Below are 17,464 nucleotides of genomic sequence, written 5' to 3'. Positions count from 1 at the left end.
CAGTGTAGTGCCTCTATTTCTATTCATGAGGTCCTCTGCAGACAGTAGTCATTGACATATCCATACCTTCTTTCTGAAGAGGGTTTCTGATCTGTTGGACAGGTGTTTGGGGATTTTTCTTCATTATGGTGAGAAATCTTCTGTCATCAGCAGTGGAGATCTTCCTTGGAACACCAGTCCCTTGGCAATTCCTGAGCACACCAGTACACTCTTGGTAATCCTAAGTTTTGGGTGATGATTCATACTGTTTTATTCTTGTTTTTCAGCCTCATAATGGGTTCTTTGACTTTCATTGGCACAACTCTGGTCCTCAAGTTGAAAAAAATGACAACTACATACTCCAAAGGTGATCAAAAGCTTAGAAACAGGTCTCTTATACCTGCACCAAATTAAGGAATAATCACAAACTCTAGTGAAGCCAAATGTCCCAAACATTATGGTACCCTAAATGAGGGGATGATGTATAAAGTGTGCTGTGATTTCTACATGGTCAAATGTAGGGCTGGCCTTGAGGCCACAAGAGATGGAGGGAGAACCGTGATACAGCAGTGCCTCAACCGAGAACAAAACTTCCCTTGCAGCCGCTGTGGCTGGGCACACCTATCCTGCATTGTCCTCATCAGCCACCGGTGAGCCTACAGCAGACATGATTCTTCCTAAATCTTCGTTCTCGAAGCCAAGCCATGATGGAGAGCACTGCATTTATTCCTTACCAACATGATGCAAACAGATCATCTTATCAAAGTTCAGATTTATTGTCAAACATGATATCACTTACAACCCAGATCTTTTTCCTGCGGGCCAGGCAGAATTTCCACTTATCGGTAGTGCAAAAAATTGTAGTCAAGATATGCCTACAGAGAGAAATGTAAACGAGAAATAAGGGCAAACAAACTGACTGTGCCATACAGAAAATATATATTCAATAATAAAGAGCAAAGTAAAAGTTCTTAAATAAATCTCTGATTGAGTTCCTTGGTGAGGACTCTAATGGTGGAGGGGTAACAGCTGTTCCTGAACCTACTCGTACGGGTCTTGTGGCACCCATACTTCTTTCCTAATAGCAGCAGCGAGAACAGAACATGGCCTGGTGGTGTGGATCCTTGATTTTTGCTGCTGCTCTTTGATGGCAGCGCTCATGTCTAATTTCTTGATCGTGGGGAGAGTTTTTCCTGTGCTGCACTGGGCTGTACCTTTTGCAAGGCTTTCCACTCCGAGATATTGGTGCCCCCATTCCAGGTTGTGTCACAGCCAGTCATTGTTCTTTGCAGCAGTTTGTTGTGTTGCATTTCCATGACTAAAACAGGCTGTACAACTCTTCAGAAAATTCAGAGAACATTAAATAGGTTGTAGAAAATTCATGTAATTTTGATATCTCAAAATCAAATGGCCAAACCAAGCTTGCAATACCAGCATAGTCCACCGGAGGATGCAAGATGACCAGATATTCAGCCTTACTGATGCATGAACTTTCTCCACATTCAATCCTTAATTCCTCCCACTTTCTACAAGTGTCTGCTTGATTTTCAAGACTCCTGAAGACAACTCAGGTCCTAATATCACGTTCCTCCAGTACTTTGTGTACTCCACTTTCTCTTAAAATCAAGAATGTGGTGCATTTTAGATTTTCAAAAAGATTGATAAGAGGAGATTGGAAAAGAAGTTTAGAATACATGAAACTGGGGCAATATATCAACATGGATTTTTTAACTGACATGAAGCAGTGAGAATAAAAGGACTTCCTTTTCCAAGACCAGCTAATGGAATGCAAAGGGGTCAATACAGGGCAAGTCCAGAACTACTGGGCTGAGAAAAGCAAGTGTAATTTTTCCAAATTTGTTTTCAATATTACAGGATGGGGTGGCAAATGGGGAGGAGGTTTCAAGCGGGGTATGTAGACAAAAACATTCTAAATGCAATATAATACAAAAAAAATTGTGACTTTATCCTCGCTGAACGAAGTGAAATGGCTTTTTGAACATTTACTTTCATAATAAAGAAAGAAAATAGATTGCCATCCTAACCTTTTTTTGAAATTAATTCCTATTTTCACAATCCTGTACATCCTTTCAATTTGGCACTGTTCTTAACTTCTTTATTTAATCACCGATGGATTGCCATGGTTTTATATGGTCTTTATTCATGAATAGAATGTATTTCTAGAGAATTACAGAATACTTCCTCATGGATCATGCTTTTTAATCCATTTTTCCCAGACCTCTCTAGCCAACTTTGCTTTCATTAAATTTGACTCTCCCTGTATCAGACCTCGAACATCCAGCCTAAGATTAAAAAAAATAGATGCAAGAATTGGCCTAACAAACCTACTCTGCCACATTCCAAGGACATGGTCAATCTTCTACCTCCCCTTTATTCAACACCTACTCAACCTACCAGGAAAACTTGAAGCCTTTATTTTGCTCCATTCACATGGGAACCAAGATCTGTCCATTCACATTTCTTGTAATAATTTCCTACAATAATAGCCCAGTATTATTGTAGCATGTTGCTTCCTGTTTTATATCTGAGATGTCCTTTTATACCCTTATTTTTGGGACTTAGGTGTCATCAGCAAGGCCAGAATTGTGGTTGAATATTCTCCTAAACCACCGTAGTACTTTCTTGAGAAGGAATCATACTCCCACAGTTCAGACCCATCAACAAGACTTCACAAAATGTAGGAGCAGGAGACTCGTTGGCCCGTCAAATCTGCTCCTTTTGAGAAGCGAGTGAGGGCGCTATGTGGCTTCGAGGGAGACCTCCAAGAACTGGTGTTACCACTTGCTGGCTTCCCTTGCCCATTTTGCAGGTTTGAGAGATATTGGAATAGCCTGAACATGGTGCATGCTGCAGCCATTGTGAGCTGGTGATGGAGGCAATGAACTTTAGGGTGTTTGATGGCACATAATCAAAGACTATTGCATTATCCTGTATTGTGTCAAGCTCCTTGAAGCTGTAGGTATCGTACATTGTGATAGATGGAGAGTATTCCAACACATTCCCGATTTGTGAAATGCAGATGGTGAAAAGTCCTCAGAGGGTCAGGCCCGAAGATAACCAGCTTCAGACAGCTCTTGTAATTACATTAACTGGAGATTTGATCCAATTAAGTTTCAAGTCAACATCAACTTGCTAGGATAGTGATGGTGGAAGACTTAGCAATGTTATTGATGGTCTTAGCCTGGCCTTATGGCATAAATGTAACATAACATCCATCAGGTTATGTCTAAGCATAGAGAGATGCCCATTGACCAGTTACACCAAGGAGCTTTGATGTCAGTCAAAGCAGCCTTTTCCACCTTACCTGTAGAATTTAGCATTTAGGTGCATGTTTGCATGAAGGTTGGGAGAGGAGGGGTCCTAGCAAAATTGATAGTGGATCAGAGTGAATACTTTGAACCATCAGAATGATGGATAGTCAGATTGGATTTGAGTCACAGTTACTTCTGGATACTATCCAAAAAGATTGAGAATGCATCAATTTCAGATCTACTAAAATGTTAACATAGCAAGGTAACCAAAAATACATAACAAGGGCATTATCAAACAAAATTTAATACAAAAATAGTGCGATAATCAGTAGTTTGACAAAATCATGATTTTTTTCAAGGAGCATTTTAAAGAAGTGGAAGCTCCTTGGCAGCTGGAGACACTTTCACCAGTGGAGCAATTCAAATCAGTAAAAAGTCACAAATGGGGAAGTGTGCAGGCACGCATGTACAAGCCTCCAGGTAACACACCCAATGCAAAAATTTAGGGCACAATTAATTTTGAAATCTCAATTCCCAAAAGTCTTCCACACTGAAGTTTGTCTTTGTTATTCATCCAGTGTAGATTATTAAATCGCTGTCATTGCTAAAACATGCCCTGACATAACCAGAACTTAAGCCCATTGGTTGACTTTCTATCTTTTTATTAAATTTTTTTTTTTTTTTAATTCTGATTAGGACGTAGAAGCCCAAAATTGTAAAATTTGCAGTCAACATGTAGAAATCTCATGTTAGAATGAATGGGGTGGGAGAAAACTGATTAGCATTTTGCACATCTCTGATAACTGCAGGTTGTCCTGAATTGTTATATTTAAATCATTAAAATGTGGTTCCTCTTAACTTGTGAGGTAGGAGATACATAAAGTAATTTATGTTCAGCAAATGATTTGACATTATTTCAGTTATACTTGATTGACCTCTCCCCACTCTTCTCTAGCCATCGGATCTTTTATGATTGCCTAGTTGGTTAATATGGTCTTAGATGACTGCCTCATTCAGCCAGACTACAGTTCTAGCACTTCAACCTAAATTCAAAACTTCTCTCTCTGTAATGGGGCTTATACTTCTGACTCAAAGAATACTAATCACTGAGCTGCAAGCTGCCTCCTTCCTGGTATTTCAGATACTCACCAGCTTCAACAACCCACCATACTAAACCATCTTTCAAGTTGGACGCCAGTCAGCTTTTGCATATTATTCAACCTCCTTGGAGCTTCATCCAATCTTCACTCAATAAGTAAATTTACACATTCAGCCAATGGCAGAAAATCCAACTAGTGATACCCTATCCTCCCCACCCCCAATACCTTAGCTCAGAAATACTATGGACAATTCAGATAGCTTGTTACACATCAGCGATAACACTGGGGATAAGCTGGTATGCAAGTTCTGCAGTTTGCTGCAGAGCATCAAACTGTTACGTACAAAGTGGAAAGAATGAAACAATGCTGTTTGTTCACGTAGAAATAAACTTTATTAGTAGTTTTTTTATTTCAACATAAATACATAGGTTTGAAACTCAGTTTTGCTCTGAAACATAACAGCAACACCAAAAACAGAACCTTGCTTGCACTGGTTCTGCTCAACTTGCATTCATAATTTAAGAAACTAATGACAGGATGCCTTTGGCAAACCAGCAACTTGAGTTCTCCAATGAAGTTCAATGGATTTTTAATTCAGACATGAAGTCAAAAAAGATGGAGCTGAACAGCAGCATTACAGGACATTTATATCTGTTCTCTGGAGGCATGGTCCCAAAAGGAGGCTTGCAGCAAAGTTCCAAAACAGGGTCAGCGCATATACATCAGGATCTGCAGACATACTTTAAGCCCATTATGGCTTTCAAAACAAACCAGTCACAGGTTACGGGCCTTGGGACTCAGGTCTAGTATCCTCAATTAGTCTGTTTTTTTATTAAACCAAATATTTATAAAATAAAAAACTGTACTTGCATGATCAGATTTACAATTTGAAAATAAGCCTTCAATGGAAAACACCTATGGTCCCAGCAAAATAACATTCTACGACTCTTGACAACACATTTGAGAAGGAACTCAACCACCTGCAACAGTAAAACATGTCATTCCCTCTCAACATGCCTCTTGTCCATACTCCCTCATATATCATCCATTATAAAAAAGTCAACAGTGCAGATTCCAGATTTGGGCCAAATTAATAAAATTGCCTCACAGGTCCCTAGATAGAATCTATAACCCACAACCAGATTGTAATAAACCACTGGAAATGAGCAAGGTTTACACAAAAATGAATGAATCAGACATCCTCCTCATCTCAAAGAATGCTGCTGAGTTGCAGTTTGAAGCCCCTATAAGCTTGTGCAACTATCTAAAATAGAAACAATCAAGGTAGAACCATGCTCCAAACCCACTGACTAAATTTAGTGATTACATTTTACAATTAAAGCTACATAAATGTTTTTCACAAATCTCCAAAATAAATAAATCAAGAGCAGAGGAAAATCTATTAAAGCTCAGCCTGCAACACAAAACAGCCAATGTTGGATACATGAATAAGACAGTTTGTAATTCTATAGTAACGTGTAAGAAAATTGTGCAACCAGTAAAGCAGTGGCTTTCAAACTGCTGCCTTAAACTCACATTCCACCTTAAGTATTCCCTATGTCATAGGTACTCTGTGATTAGTAAAGGATTGCTTAAGGTGGTATGTGGGTGGAAAGAAAAAGATTGAAAACCGCTGCTTTAATTGTACTTAATTGATTTGTTATGTGCACGGTTTCAGATCTCCAAAGAAAATAGGCCAATGACAACTTTTTTCAAGCAAAATATTTCAGTAATAATTGGGTCTAGAGCAGTGATTCTCAACCTTCTTTTCCCATTCACATACCACCTTAAGCATTCCCTTATTAATCACAGAGCACAGATGGCATAGGGATAACTTAATTTGGATGCGAGTTTTTTTTTGGGGGGGAGGGGGCAGATTGAAAACCACTGCAGTAGAGGAACAAATTACAATTCTCAACTCGGAATAAAGGGAATTGGCCTCTTGTTAAAAAAAAAACACACACGCATCAGAAATGCCTTGTCACACCATAATATAGAATATTACTGCAAAACAAAATTTTACAAATTTGAGCCATACTGATCTTTGCGCAAGCCAAACCACACCGCAAGACCTACTACTGTAATGAATTCAAGTACACAAGGATCAGATTCCCTTAATGGAGCCCACAGTTTAGACAGATATATTATCTGGTCCCATAAACCTGAGGGGTCCCACATTACCATGATAGTTGTAAACCAGAGTCACAGGCTCTGTACCAGTTTTCAGGAAGTTTGCTATAACCTATCTCAACATCCCTAATACCCCGTCCCCTCTTCTTCAAAATGAACTTTTTTAGACATGTAAGCAGACTACAGTTGATTGGTCCTCTACACATATAAGACATGAATTCCACACTCCTTTCAGAAGATTCAAAAATAGGAGGTTTGCACATGGCAGGCAAGTGAATGTCCACAGAACCATACAACATGGCCTTTCTACTCCAAACCATTATTTCATTTGAATACTTCACAAAAGACAGAAATGATAGATGGCCCAGTTTCTTTATAAATATTCAGAATATTAAAATGTTTTCATTTTAAACCATTGCAATGGATTAAAATGGAGTGGCTCAGCTTTGTGAAATGTTCCAGATGAGTATTTAGTATTTCATAATTCACAACCTTTCAACTACTTAATATCCTTAAATGTCTCCTGCAAAAATCTGTTAGGCTGGCAGGAGTTGCACATTGTAAGAGTAAGCTGGTCTGTGCAGCACATTTGGATAGATTCTAACTATTCAAAGAGGAAAATATTTTTAAAAAATCAAAATACTGAAACAAAGGTTAATCATTAACATGTTAAAAAGGGTCTGGAGGAATCTTAAACCCACACAAAAAAAAAACTAATTTACAGGTTGTGCAAATATCAGCAACACATCTGTCCTCATTTAGATCACATTCATTAATAAATATCTGCTTAGCCTCAAGGTGTACAAAAATAAATAATTTACCCCTTTCTAAATGTAAGATGATTATTTAAGATTTTTATAAGACACAACTAACTACCTGCAAAGTTGAAGGAAATTTCAAATATCAGCAGCTATTTCTGGGTTAAAACTTCAGCATTGTACAATGACAGATTCGGTACTTCGATGAAAAATTAAGCTTCCACTATCACAGATTATGACCCTTGTGAATCTTGCAAAAAAATAAATAATATAAATATCCAGTTTACACCATCTCTATATGATAACAACCAGACAATAATAAAATTAATTAAACTGGTAATGAAAATGAGAATATCCATGTTTGACAAAATAATTATTGGGTTTTTTTTAAAAACTCTAATACAAATCAAAATCCCTCCTTGAGCTTTCCAGTTGTGAATATTTCACCAAATCAGAAGAAACCCCCAAGGCCAAACTCCTTTTGGAGATTGTAGGAATTCCATTTCAACGACCAGGCCTATTCATTAAAAGTTCTGATTTGGTTTCTCAAGCTCTTCATCGCAGGTTATTAATGATGAATAGCAATATTATATTGATGAATACTCTAAAGCATTTTTTAAGATAATCCTTTGTATATTATCTAAGCCACTTATTCTAGATAGGATAGCACTGCTACTTTAATGGCAGATATGGGTCTGTAAGCATTCACAGCAACTTGTAGGTGGATTTTTGCAAACATCTGATACAATGATAAAGGTGGTCTAAGCAATCTCTGAACAGGTCACAATACTACAAGGGAGCCAAAGTGGCATCTGCACTTTGCAAAGTATCTTCATCAGTATTTCAGGCAGCATTTTAGAGCTGATTAAAAAATGCTAATTAGAAAATAAATCTGCTGATAAATATTGGGGAATGGTCCCTTTAACCCTCTTCCCCAGTGCACTGTTACTTCACTAGTGTTTCATGACATTCACAGAATGAGATGGTCAAATCCCAGGATGATAACCCAAGATCAAATAATTTCAAGCAAATTTTCCCACATTTCATCACCGTGATGTGACTCCAAGTGTCATTTTCAAGTTTTCATAAACCACATAACTAATGCTCACAGCAGGAATAACTTTCATGAAATTTGGTGCTAAGCCTCTATACAGTCCAATTGCTCCTTCTGTGCTCAGAATGTGTCTGAATAGTCCAACCATCGTGTGCTGAGTTGCTCCTTCAGTGGTAGCTTTAAAACACAAGAAAATATTTGCACATTTGTGACTTATCTATTGCAATCAATGGAAAACCAATAGACTCTAGAGATCAAAGTTCAACTATAGACCAAAGATGTTAGTGCCATGTTAGCACTGTTAGTTGTACAATGTTAGTTGTATTTTTAATTAAAAAGAGCTTCAACCAGTATGCTGTCCCATTGTTCATTAGGTCTATGTATTACACAACAGAAAAAGAGAGCACCAAGCACCAACTATAATGAAAGTTGAAAATTATGTCATTGATGTTCAACTTTGGCTCCTTGAAACATGCACTTACAATAAAGCCCAAAACAGTAAGGCTTACTTTCTGTACCTCTGCATGGCAATTCGGGATCAAGTTTCAAAACGGAACCCCATTTCATATGCTAGTTAATTTATTATGATTTATAATGTGATAATTCTTTCCTACAAACATACTAATGGCCTCTTGGGTTACACAGTTGACAACTGCTGCCATGATATGGCTTACTATGTACAGCCATATAGAGATAATTCTATTCACGTTAGCAAGATGTACTTATGCAGCCTCATAAAACCCATTGATGGATCAGTATCATCTAATAAAAATTATCCCCTTCACCTCAATTTCCCATTTTGTACCATTACCTTGTGCCTGCATTCGTGTCCTGACGAGTGCCAAGGGGTAACTAGCCAACTGTCCACAAGTGCTTGAAACAGTGCCGCATGCCAAGAGAACAAAGACACCAGGATCCACACTATCAGTGGCACAGCGCTGAAGCCATGAATTCTTCAAAGTCTAAAAAACAAAAATGCTTGCAACGATTCAAAGTTTTACAAAAAATGCCTGGAATGAACTTACACCCAATTAGTAAAAGCTATAGTTCAAGGCAAGAATTTGTTTGTAACAAACAAATGAAAATACAACAATGAATTAAGGTTCTACAGTCAGGTGTGGTTACAATATTAAAAAACAAATCTACATGTTGGAAAATTCACCTCATAAATTGCCAAATCTATTCCAGCATATGGGATGATGCCCAGCATATTGGGAACATAGCCTTTGTAAAATGCAGTAAATCCCTCCTTCTTAAAAATGTGCTTTGCACAGTTAAGCATTCCTGAATACTGCCCAGTTTTCCGCAGTGCCAGTCTGGTCTTTAACACCTGGTGGGAGCAATAATCAGAATTAGAGAAATGGTATTTTTTAAATAATGGAAATCTAAATTAACAAGCAGAATACAACTCCCTTTACCTCCATTGGATAGATTGTGCTCTGAGCAATTAATCCCGCTAATGATCCTGCAATCAATCTCTCCTGAATACCCAAAGTTTGTTGATTACTGCCAATTATCCTCTTAATCTGCAAAGTAACATTCACAGATGAACAACATGAATATTAGGCAATGAAATTTCCTTAGCTTAGTGGGAAAAACATCTTTAGCAGACTAATGTAACTTTATCAAAGTTAAATTACTAAAAGAACAGTAAGCATCAGGTCAGTGGAATCCATTTCAATTTTAATAAAAATCCATTTTATGTATACAAACCCTTCCTTCTATTTCGCGCTTCTCACCTGCTCGTACGCCATGAACTTGAGTGCAGATTCAGGAGCAATTTTGATTGCATTGACTCCATTTCCTCGCCACAGAGACCGGAATCCTCCTTCTTTAACCATCTGGCTAAATCCTCCCGAAATACACATACTGTTAGATTTGGAGGCGTGAACCTGTTAAATAGGAAAGGTTTCAATATGCTTTTATTCTAGATTCTCATCTTACAAATCTACAATGACAATGAAATGCAGGAGTGTGGGGAGGTGTACTGGGGAAGGAAGGAGGGGCGGCTTTAACTCCCTTCCCCTGCAGTTATGACTGGAATGTTAAAGCACAAAAGAGTTTAAAGCCTTCACCAGCACATCCCTTACCCACATTTAACAGAAGTTCATTGTAGCCATATTGAAATTGCGGCACTCAATATTCTTCATAAGAAGAAAAATTACATTTTTATTTCACACAATCTTTTAAAAGTTTAGCCAGCAAGGTGGTCTGAAATTTGCACACCAAAAATAATAAATTCAATGTATTTCTGATAGATACGAGAATCAGCCCAAACACTTAACTTAAACATTCGAGTATAATCCGAAACATTTTGTACTGAAATTTGAGCTCAAAGTAGGGGGGGGGGGGGGGGGGGGCGGTCGCATTATACACGGGAGTTAATTTAAAAAAAAATTCTGCCAGGTTTAAGAATGTAGTCGGCTGCTGATACATTCTATACAACTTGAAGATGCGACCGTTGAAAGCTCTGTGGCCAGTATGATGCTTGCTGGTTCATTTGGAACCACTTATTATCAGCCATAGACTACATTGATGTAGGTTGAGGGGGGGGGGGGGGGGGTGGTGAGGAGGGAGGAGAGATGGCAACCCAAATCAGTGGGGAGAGATGGAAGTGCGATTCGGGCAGGAGAAGGGGTAGAGACAGCAGTGCGACTTGGGCGGGGGGGGGAAGAGATGGCAGCACAAATCAGTGGGGAGAGATGGCAGTGTGACTCGGGCTGGCGAGTGGGGGAGAGACGGCAGCGCAACTTGGGCGGGCGAGGAGAGGGGGGGTCGTATTATACACGGGGTAAAAATTTTCCTACTTAAAAATGGGGGTGTCGCATTTTACATGAAACACATTATACACGAATATTTATGGTAGATTGTAGGGAGACTCGACTAATGCTCTTTTGGATATACAGGTCCCGATCCAAAATGACAAAGATAACAGACAAATAAATCCTTATACAGTGGCATAATCAGTCTCCCGAAAAATGCAACTTGAATGCATTGGATGAAATAAAGATTTGATTGCCAGAAGATTTTTATTTGAAAAGCAAATTGATCTTTAAGGGCAAAGCACTTTATATTATTTTCCCACTTTTAACTTGACAAAAACATTTTGCAGTTTTGATCTTAACTAACTTGATATAGTTTTGTTTTCAAAATAAAAATCATGTCTTATGTAAATTGTTTGTGAAATATATAAATAAATTGAAATAATTCAGTGGGTGAATTCAATACTGATCAGTTAAAACAGCTTTGCTTTGGCTCAACTAACATTTCCGCTTAGTTCTGAAAAAGCAGCGCTGCTGCAGGTGCAGACCCACGGCGAGAGAGGAGTGGAAGCACAGCGCTCACGCAGGGTCCAAACACCCAGTTCAACTGCAATCAGCTCCAGACAGGCTTTAAACGGCCTGTTAATGGAGCAGACAGTGATTTTATTTGAAAATCTCGCAGCCGCAGGGTCTGGCCCAAGATGGTGGTACCCATGATCGGCAGCAGCCATGAGGGGTTGCAGACTCCGGGAAGCAGAGAACAGGCATAAGACACTAGAAAACAGGGAGAACACCCTTCATTTGAGAAGGAGAAGCAGAGGAGACGACCCACAGGATGGGGACCATTGCAACACACCAATGAGGGGTTCTGCAGCTGAAGAACACACAAGCAGTGGGCTGTTGGTGACTTGAGGTGAGGAAACCATGCAAGCTACTAGCAACTGGGATCCAACACCAGGCTGTGGACTGCTGGAGACTGGTTGAAGGGAACCAGGATGCGAGAGGGTGCCAAGGGCTCTGGAGGTTTTGTGTTGGAGGTAGCTCGGGGTGCTGATGGTTTTGAGTGGACTGTGTGGCTGTGGGAGCACTAGAGGCAAAACCACAAACACTTAGTGACTGAGGGGATTCTCTTTTTCTTCTCCTTCTGACATAAGAGGTGCTTCAAGTAGTTTCTGCCAATGGCGAATCTGTCTGCCTTACCACAAAGTCCATGTAATATTGCGTTGTTTTTATTACATGACAATAAAGGAACCTTAAAAATAAAGCAAGTCTCTAAAGTTTAAACTATACTTTTTTTTTAAATATTGGTATGATATGAAAAATTAGGGGCAATGTTTACTGATTAAATTAGCATTTCTCTCCTTGTTAATTAAAGTTGATTGAGAAGGAATAGTTCAATTTATTGATATGTTCATTATTAGTCAGAGTGTTAGTTGCAAAAACAAAAAACGTTGGAAAAATATCAGCAGGTCAGGTAGCGTCTAAGGAAAGAAAATGATCTGTGGCAGGTTTGCAATCCTTTATCAGAACTCAGCTTTAACAGTGAAATGGTGGGGGTCGGTGGTGCGCAAAATGTGTAGATTAAAAGAGAGCATCTGCATAGAAGGAGTCAAGATGGATTAAGGGGAACAGAACGAGTTGTTAATGATTATGTGGTGAGATTTGCCTGGCAGGCCTGACTTGTGTAGAAGAAACTAAAACTAAGCAGGTTATGCAGCAGTACCTTCTTTAGAAAGGGAAGTTCGTTTGGGGAGAAGTGGAATGTAGGGAATTTCTCTGATAGAGCGAATACATGGCAGAATGCACAAAACATGATGGATGCAAATTTGTTGCTCACCGGTTCTCGAATATCGGGCCACATTATCCACAAAGAGGAAATAAAACAGGATGGCAGGTAAAATCATTCTTGTATAGATAGGAAGAAAGAACAGGTTATTTGAAGTAGAAAATTCATCAAGTCTGGAAGGCAGCAAATTGGCCAGTCAGAAACTAGGCGGTGTTTGCTCCTCGATCTACCTTTGGCAGCCACAAAAAGAAATTAGAAAGGAAGTGAAACAGTAGGACAGAAACAAATGAAAAAAGGCAATTGGAAGCCTGAGGGCATTTCTGACAACTGAGCGATTACTCAACCTGCCTTTGGTTTCTCCTATGTAGAGAAGCCATAATGTGAACACCAAATGCAGTATACCAAACTGGAAGTAGCACAAGGGAATCAAAGCTTCAACTTCAAAGAATAGGTGGATCACTGGATGGTGGGGAGAGAAGGACCTGATGAGTTATTATAGTGATTTCAGTTTTTATTTCAAATTTATAGCATCTGCAGATTGATTTTTGGTTAGTAAAAGTAATTTACCTTGTTTGTCCCTCAAATTTTGATTTGTAAAGAAATAGATTAGAGACTCTGCCTAAATTAAATACACATTTTAAATTGTGTGCTGCTGATGCCAAGGCCTTAACTGATAAGTTGTATTGAGCTAGCCCTCTGCATCAACTGTGCACTGCTTGGTTAAGGTTAAAGAGGGCAAGGAAAATAGGGGAGCAGGGGTGGTGGGGGGGTAAAAGGAAAGAAAACATTAAAAATATTCCTGATGACGACCAGCTAAGCATACTTGCTTACAGTATGGGGGACAGCACAAAGCTAAACTGTGATGCACCAAATTATCAGAGCATGCCATCACTTGTGGGAAACTCACCTGCATTAACACCTTAAGCCGGTCGAGTGGGGCAGTACATGTCCTAGACACAGCACCTGCACCGCCTCCTGCAACAAGCTGTCGCCACCACATACCAGTTTGCTTCTCCTCTTCAGTGAACTCATCTGGAATTGTTAAACTCTCACCGACATCAAATATCTGAAACATAAATGGTTTTAAAATTTTCCATCAATTGGCAAATAAAAATAAAAAAAGATAATAACAATTGCCATATTGTTTTCCCCAAAATGTCAATCTTCATCAAGCTTAAAATATACTGATTTGGATAGTTACATTTGAAGATGGTGATAGTGAATTGAAAAGCCAGCAGTATTTTTTATGAATTCCAGCAACAGATGTCCAAAGAAATTTGCTCTATTCAACTGTTTAACAATGAAAATCATTGCTCCATAATAATCTGATTCAGAAAATTCATACCAATTAAATTCATACCAATTAAACTTTTAACTTTGACTATGATGGAATTTTAGTTCAAAATTTACTTTTGAAATTCAAAAGGAAATGCCAAGATGCATTTATCATACAATTAACCACTGGTTCATATTATTGGAATGTCAAAATTTAATGTTAAAATGCCAATAATAATATAAAAATGATCTTCCCAAATAAAATTCAAAGCAAAATTTTTTGCCATCACTACCTTTTTTGGAAAATTGTATTTAAAGTTTCAATTAGTTAATACAACAATAATAAAAAAAATTTAAAACACATATTTATAAACCCTCCCCTTCCCCTCACCCCCAAAAATAAATTATTTAAAAGTACAATAATATAGTAAGGTAAAATAAAAAAGAAAATCTTTAAGGATAACTCTGAGATGTAAAAGCAAACTCACAGGACATTAACCAAGCTTCTAGAAAGTCAATTTAGACAGAATCAATACAGGTTCAAGGGAAAGGAAGCCGACTATCACATATTTATACTTAAAGTTTGCAGATACTGGTACCAAATTCCACAAATATACTGTATTTATTTCTCAAATTGTATGTAATTTTCTCTAAAGGAATACAACTCTGTATTTCTGCATTCCATCTCTCCATACCCAAATGTGAGTCTGATTTCCAGGTAGTTGTAATACATTTTCTTGTCATTGCTAGTGCAATTTTAACAAATTTCTCTTGATATATTGATAATTTTAATTTAGGTCTGGAATACATCTGGATTTTGTGGAAATACAACATTTTGTAACCTGCTCTAAAAAGTTCCCTTAAATCCACCCAAAACTGCCTTACTTTGGGACATGACCATGTTGAGTGCAAGAAAGTTCCCATCCCTGCACCACATCTGAAACATTGAGCCGATTAAGTCTGATTTCATTCTAGTCAATTTTTGTGGTATAATTGATGTAGGAAATTATACTGAACTAGTCTATACCTTACGTTAATAGTATTAGTCATACAATCTCAGTATAGTTCTGACAATCTTCATTCATTAATTGTAGTATTCAAATCCATCTCCCACCTTTATTTAGATTTATAAACTCCATGTTTAGGGGTTCTTATTTGTATTAAAATATACATGTAGAAATGAATTTTTTGATATTGTCCTTTCTAATGACATTTTCCACTTCAGTCAAATAGGTAATGACATAGCTGAAGCTAATTTTTCTCCCTAATTTGGAAATAACAGAGTGTTAACGGTTATCCCATATTTATTCCTTAATTGCTGAAATGACATCAATTGATCCTGTTCATAACAATCTTCAATTGTCTTGATCCCTTTACAGGACCAAATACTTAAAATCTGCTCATCCTTTCAAAAAGATAAAAGATCATTTTGAAATAATGGTGTCTTAGGCAACACACCTCCCTTAATTCCAAATCTCATCATTTATCTTATTCCAAACATTAATTAAGTGTTTCAACAATGGTATTTCTTTTACACCAACCATTAATTTTGAATGCCATTTATATATGAACTCTTCTGCTACTCTCCTAGTATGTTTTCCAATTCTATTTTAACCCATGCCATTTTCTCTCTCCTTCAAAACAAAAAAAAGCAAGAAATCTCATTGAGCTGCTTGATAATAATTCTTAAAGTAAGGAAGCTGTAATCCTCCCAATTCATGCTTCCATGTTAATTTTCTATAGAAGACACTTAACATCGTATTGTCATCCTTAAAAGGTTCTGACCTATATAGTTTAGAATAAAAAGATTCATTTATTTCTTGAGGCTTATCACTAATGTTGTTATTAGTGATAAACCTCAAGAAATAAACTATATAGGTCAGAATCTTTTTTAATTGTGTTAATCGTTCTTAAAACTTGTTCTGTTTTTAATTGCCATGCAAGAACTTTATGTAATCATTCAAGTAATTCATAATGCCTTTGCTTAGTTCTAGTGATTGTTTTCTCTGTTCTATAAGTTTTCAATGGAATATATTAGGTTTTTTTTATTAATCAGTCTTTGTTTATCTTCGGAACTCCTCTTTTTAAGATCTTTTTCTAAAATTGTTATTTCTTTTTAAAACTTATCTAACTCTTTCATATATTCCTTTTTAATTTTAGAAGTAAAACATAATTTGTCCTCTTAAATACACTTTCAGTGCATCCCATATTATAAACTTATGATTTAGTGTTCAAATTTATTTCAGAAAATATTTGAATATGTTCTCTGATTTTTTTTTAAATCACAAAAATCTGTTCTCTTTAACAAGGATGTATTCAGTCTCCATCTATATATTAATTTCTCTTTATCAGGTATTACAATTGTCATTAATAAAAGGTGAATAATCAGACAAAATTCTTGCTTTATATTCCTCTTCCAAAATTTTATCCAGTATCAGTGCTGAAATCAAGAATAAATCAATTCTAGAATAAGAGTAATGCCTATTCGAATAGAAAGAATCTTTTTCTCTAGGGTGTATTCTCCTCCATACATCTATTAAATGTAAATCCCTCATCAAAACCAACGTCGCTTTAGCCACTTTAGTTCTCATCATTCCTTTAATAATGGATTTAAACAAAAATTAAAATCTCCAATTAAAATATTTTCATGTGCTTCTGCTAAGTTAAGAAATGTTTCTTGAATAAATCTCTCATCATCCACATTAGAGGCATACAAATTTAATAGTGCCCAAAACTCTAAATATCTCTGACAATTTACCATACAGTATCTTCCTATTGGATCAGTCACAATATTATGAATTTTAATTGGTAATTTTTTTTTTTTTTAAAAAGAAAAATCAAAATTTCCAGTCCTCTTGCCTTAGAATTAAATGAAGAGGCCACTCTAATCCCTTTTCAATTTCAAATGTTCTTTTTCAATTAAGTGAGTTTCTTGCAGAAAAGCTACATCTACTCCCATTTTCTTGAAATGTGTTAATACTCTCTTCCCTTTAACTGACAATGTTTATCCTATTAATATTAGAATTTACAAATTTTAATGTATTACTCATCTTAATTAACCATATTCAATCCTATCAGTCTTACTCCCTTAACCCCGCTCTCCAAATCTTCTCTCATCAATTCCATTACTCATTGTCCAGCGTGCATCTTTTCTGGCAATCCAGAGAAAGAAAAAAAGCACAAAAACAAGCATACTTTCCAACATTTGTAGCCATATATAAACAATAAACCCCCTCCCAAACTAGTGTTTAAATAATGCACAACATTACCTCCCTCTATTTTAAAGGTTGTGGCCAAGGTCACAATTACACACATAATCCGTAGTAGTTAGTACCCTACCTCCACCCC

At 37.1% G+C, this 17,464-nt stretch overlaps 1 protein-coding gene across 4 annotated transcripts in view; it reads right to left on the bottom strand.

Annotated features, from left to right (window-relative positions):
* Positions 1 to 4,720: 4,720 nt before the first annotated feature.
* LOC138736117 (calcium-binding mitochondrial carrier protein SCaMC-2-B) overlaps positions 4,721 to 17,464 on the bottom strand; it is a 47,517-nt gene continuing 34,773 nt past the window's right edge. For all 4 annotated transcript variants that reach the window (XM_069885058.1, XM_069885085.1, XM_069885075.1 and 1 more), the window contains exons 5-10: positions 13,749 to 13,907; positions 10,033 to 10,185; positions 9,712 to 9,819; positions 9,456 to 9,623; positions 9,105 to 9,255; positions 4,721 to 8,470 (exon numbers count right to left, since the gene is read on the bottom strand). In XM_069885058.1, the coding sequence (XP_069741159.1) occupies positions 8,286 to 8,470; positions 9,105 to 9,255; positions 9,456 to 9,623; positions 9,712 to 9,819; positions 10,033 to 10,185; positions 13,749 to 13,907 (924 nt within the window). In that variant the 3' untranslated portion in view covers positions 4,721 to 8,285. The remainder of the gene's footprint in view (positions 8,471 to 9,104; positions 9,256 to 9,455; positions 9,624 to 9,711; positions 9,820 to 10,032; positions 10,186 to 13,748; positions 13,908 to 17,464) is intronic.

This window comes from Narcine bancroftii, chromosome 1 (genome assembly GCF_036971445.1).
Source record: "Narcine bancroftii isolate sNarBan1 chromosome 1, sNarBan1.hap1, whole genome shotgun sequence".
Lineage (NCBI taxonomy): Eukaryota > Metazoa > Chordata > Chondrichthyes > Torpediniformes > Narcinidae > Narcine > Narcine bancroftii.
The sequence above is the reverse complement of the archived record's forward strand: the minus strand, read 5'-3'. Positions and strand labels throughout refer to the sequence as shown.